Source organism: Agrilus planipennis, unplaced genomic scaffold, assembly GCF_000699045.2.
Source record: "Agrilus planipennis isolate EAB-ADULT unplaced genomic scaffold, Apla_2.0 scaffold81, whole genome shotgun sequence".
Lineage (NCBI taxonomy): Eukaryota > Metazoa > Arthropoda > Insecta > Coleoptera > Buprestidae > Agrilus > Agrilus planipennis.
In genome coordinates, this window is record NW_020438902.1 from 98238 (window position 1) to 103046 (window position 4809).

Here is a 4809-nt window from a genome sequence, read left to right on the forward strand (position 1 = left end):
CTTAACGCAGCAAATAAAGAAAGATTTGCTTGTATTTCTTTTTTAAATTTTCGATATATTCCTCATTTCGTGAGTTTTGAAACTTGTAGGTAATCTTTGAATTGCTCTTAAATTTTTTTTTAAATATACTTAACTTATATTTTATATTCAACAAATATTACTAGTGTAAGATAAGATTCACACATTATTTTATTTTCTATAAATTAAATATAATTTTCCGATTAACTCTGAATTAATTTTATTGGCGGCATAGACCATTAATGATAAAGTTAGACGGAGTATACATTCAAATATTTCAAGGGGGCTGCAATTATACTATGTTAAATATATTCTGTTACAGGTTTATCATTCCGATTCAAAATGCAAGATTTTAATATGTGCCCCATCGAATAGTGCCGTCGATGAATTAACTAAGCGCTTAGTTAGAAGAGGCATCTCGAATTGTGAACTCTTTCGCTGGATATCATCTTCTTATTCAATCGAAGCGGTCCCAGTGGACATAATAAAATTTAGTAATATCGACTGTAAATTGGGACAGTATTTTCACCCTAGCATTAAGGAGATTTTGAAGTTCCGTATTGTAGCTACGACTATAGTTAGTGCGGCTAAGTTAGTTACATTTGCTGATTTCGTTGTCTTTGGTATAATTATTATTAAATATCGCAGATTATACAATGGTGGCACACCTACTGGACATTTTACGCACGTGTTTATAGACGAAAGTGGGCATGCTAAGGAATCAGAAACGCTTATTCCAATTGCTGGAATATTGACTTCTCCTGGAACATTACATGGTCAAATAGTTCTTGCTGGTGATCCCCAGCAACTCGGTCCTATAATTCACTCTGATCAAGCTATAACATACGGTTTTGGTATGTAGGTATGTAAGTTTGAACTTAAACAATTTCCTATATTAATACTTTATAGGAACATCGATGCTAGAGCGGTTTATGAAAACGGTATCTTTATATCAACGTGACGCCAACGGTCAGCATAATCCAAATATGTTCACAATGCTTTTGCAAAATTATCGGTCTCATCCTTATATCTTACATACTCCCAACAAACTATTTTATGGCAACGAATTAATACCTTGCGGATATAGCGAATCATATGTTGGGGAAGAGTGGCAGTTCTTAAAAAACAAAAAAATTCCAGTTTTGTTCCATGGTGTGATAGGGCAGGATAAGAAAGAAAATAATTCTCCAAGGTAAAGAATAACTTACTTTTTTCAGAGAGTGTGTTAAACAATATATTCCATTCTTTTCAGCTATTTTAATATGGATGAAGTTGCTGTCGTAATGAGTTATATAGATAAGTTGATAAAATTTGGTTTAAGAAATTGTCATATAAATGCGGAACAAATTGGGATAATTTCACCTTATACAAAACAGGTAATACATAGATACTCCCCTAATATATAGGGTATTCTGTTATCATCGAAAAAGCGCGCCGTAGAGAATGAACCTTTAGTAGATAAGTCCACAAAAGACTAAGGACGCTAGGTATTCTGATAATGGAGAACATCAGTCGGTATGTATATTTGCTGAAACTTTGACACAATGACACTTACAAGTCTAGAAAGACATCGTTTTCTGTTTTATTTAAATAGACGTAGTATTTTTGAAGTTACAAATTTTAGTAGCATCGTCAATTTCAAATTTCTCTCTTAGACGCCCACTGTTGTCACTTTACAACGCGGTGAAGTCACTGGTGCGACTGACCTCTGTGTAGGTATAAATAATTTCGCATTGTTTTGCCACACATTTATAACTAATGTGCTAAAGTTTTGTGATACTTTTAACACTTCTCAATATAACTACAATATTCATATTTACTAGGGTGTCAGATTTGCAACAATCAAGGACGAATAGTTTGTCAACAAAAAATAATTGAAGTGCCTAAAATGTATTTCTTAATCCTAAGTTTTCTGAGATTTCTTTTAACAGATGTCTAAATTTTTCTCGCGTGAAACTGTACAACTTAAGCTTTTACAACTAGAAAATTTAAAACGATTTTTCCATTCGAAGGTATTTATTAATTGAAAAATAACTTAGAGGCGTTTCGGTGACAAAGTTTCGCGACCCGTATCAATCTTATTAAATAAAATATTTTCAATTAATAAGAACCTTTGAGTGGAACAATTCCATTTATAATTGGACTAATAAGCTTTTACAAAATTGCGTTATCATATTTTGTTTTAATGATTCTTGGAGTTTTTTTCTGATTACACCTTATAAACTTCTACAAATTTTATTTCTCTAACTTTCAACCGTAACTATTAATTTATTCAGAGAAAAATTCAATCAATTTAACTACCGTGTACAATATGCACCAATAAAGTTTAAATTCTATCACCTTTACTTTTAACCATTTAATATTCTTCTCGTTTGTATTAATATTTTTCTTCACTTTTTTATTAACAAATTGAACAAATGGTAAATGAACCCGAGCATATACACATTTTATAACAAAACTATTCTTTTTTTTCGCTCTAATTAAAAAGCTATGTTAAATTAAAAGTAAATATAGCAATATAATAGCACATAGCTGATACAGTTTTTACTTTTACTCAATTAATTCTTGTTATTATTGTCAATATATTGATAAATATATCAAAAATACCAAACCTTAAAAGTTATCATTATATACGAATACTACTAAAACAACTCCCTACAAAATGTTTTAAAATGTTCCACAAGGTATTAAACGTCGAAATAAATGGTTCCAAGCAATGCGACGACCTAATCCCAAAACAACATCAATTTTTTTTGTTGTGAAGATGATTTTGATGTAACTATTTTATAAAATATAGAAAAGTTACATCCAGCGACCGTTGTTCCTACCTATGGATAACGCCACCAACCATGACACCTTTTTTAGTATATAAGCTCATACATTCTCTATCTTATTAACAGTCTACTTTATAGGTCAAACCCATGTTAGTTTGTCCATTTATCTCTAGTGTGTAGTAGTTAAAAAAATAAAATGTAATAATGGTTCCTGAATGCCGAACCAAATAAATGTTTTAAAACAATATTTTTAAAAAACCCACTCGAACATCGTACGTTTTAATTGTCATTAATAAAACCGAATATAATTTTTAAGAACATCTGTTATCATAAATATATCCACATTATGTATATTATTGGAATTAGCCCTTATAAATCCTTTTTCATACATAACTAAATAAAAGTAACTAATATAAATAATTTATTTTGCACCAAATTTCAGACATCTTATGGAACATTTGAAACCATCTTGCAAGGAGTTGTTATTATAGTATTAGTACATAATAGTACGAAGCAAGCATGCTACCTTATAAATTTGATGTTTTTAATATATTTATCAATACCTATATTGACAATAATAACAAGAATTAATTGATTAAAAGTCGAAGCACCGTATCAGCTGAGTGCTAAAATTAGTAGAAATTGGCATTGTGACGTCAGACGCGCTGGGGTTTGTTCGGGAACTGTGGTTTCGGTACTGTATTTATTTTTAATTTAATAAAACTTTTAATTAAAGCATCAAAAAACTAAAAAGAAAACCGTTGACTTGCTAAGACAATATTATCATTGAAAAGTTCAAAAAAATGCTAATTTTTGAAAAAGAAGTGGTCACAAATACCAACACCCTTACATCAGTCGAAAGGAAATTTAATCTTGCATTATACTGTGACATTGTTTTTTTATGAGGAATTCAAAAATGAAATAGAAAATAGCGGGTTCCATTTCCGGTACAATCGGAAGTCCGTCATATTATAAAATATTGTTACGTTATTATACACTTCAGTCTATACAACTTTTTGATAATTTGTTTATTTGAAGATATTACAAGAGCATTATCGACGTAAATTGTTAACCAAAGTAATTATTATCAGTCTGAGATTATACAAAATCATACTTCATTAAAAACTCAGCGAACCTCTCATTCCAGCATCGAGATGCCTGCTTAAAACTATATAGTGATTTAATCAACTTTAATACATAATTTGCTTTAAGGGGGACCAGTATAGTAGTATACGCCCTAAAAACATGCTTATCGGTTCTAGATATCATGAGTTTATTATTTAGAATAGAGGTTTAAAATTTTGTAGTGAGATATATAAAGCTTTATTCCAAAGCAAGTCGAAGGGTCCTATAAGAAGCATCAACTTTAACAACAACGACTTTACTGTATTAACAAAGTTATTAACAATTGAAATATAACGGTTCTTATAAATTACTCAGCAGCTACTAATCCAATTTTAAATCTTTAAAATCTGTTTTGTAGCGAATTTTAAATGCTACAACTTCTATATTTAACTTTTTCTTGTAAAAATTATAGTTCCTTTGCTATCAATAGTTTTAGATGCAATTCAGTAACAATTCCAATCAAAATTTTTGGATAATCCGCAGATATCCTCCACCTGCATACCTTTCTCAAGACTTTTAGAGACTAGGAAAATCAAGAAATTGATAAGTAAAAAATATTTTTGACTTTATTTACCTAAAAGGTTTTTATCTTTTATTTTTCTTTTTAGAAATTGATTTAAACGGCGTTTTTTGACATTAACTGTTTACTAAATAAACAAATAAGAAAATCACGATATATAAATAGTTTGCAATACTATTTAAAAAACCGTTAAACAACTTGCAATAATGACAATTTACCTGTTTGAGAGCGCTCATTTAATTTCAAAAGATATGTCGAAGCGAATATTTAATTTTTGTACGTTCATAATTAAAATTTTTTTTTAATCAATATTTCTAGTATCACTGAAATGAGTATGTTGTAAATGGCCATTTCGTTTGTAAAATTATTCAT

At 29.5% G+C, this 4809-nt stretch overlaps 1 protein-coding gene across 2 annotated transcripts in view; it reads left to right on the plus strand.

The window, feature by feature from the left end:
* The window catches only part of LOC108737222 (putative helicase MOV-10), a 63741-nt gene that overhangs the window by 38692 nt on the left and 20240 nt on the right, over positions 1-4809 (plus strand). For both annotated transcript variants that reach the window (XM_025973304.1, XM_025973305.1), the window contains exons 13-16: positions 341-609; positions 667-872; positions 928-1210; positions 1271-1394. In XM_025973304.1, coding sequence (XP_025829089.1) covers positions 341-609; positions 667-872; positions 928-1210; positions 1271-1394 — 882 coding nt within the window. The remainder of the gene's footprint in view (positions 1-340; positions 610-666; positions 873-927; positions 1211-1270; positions 1395-4809) is intronic.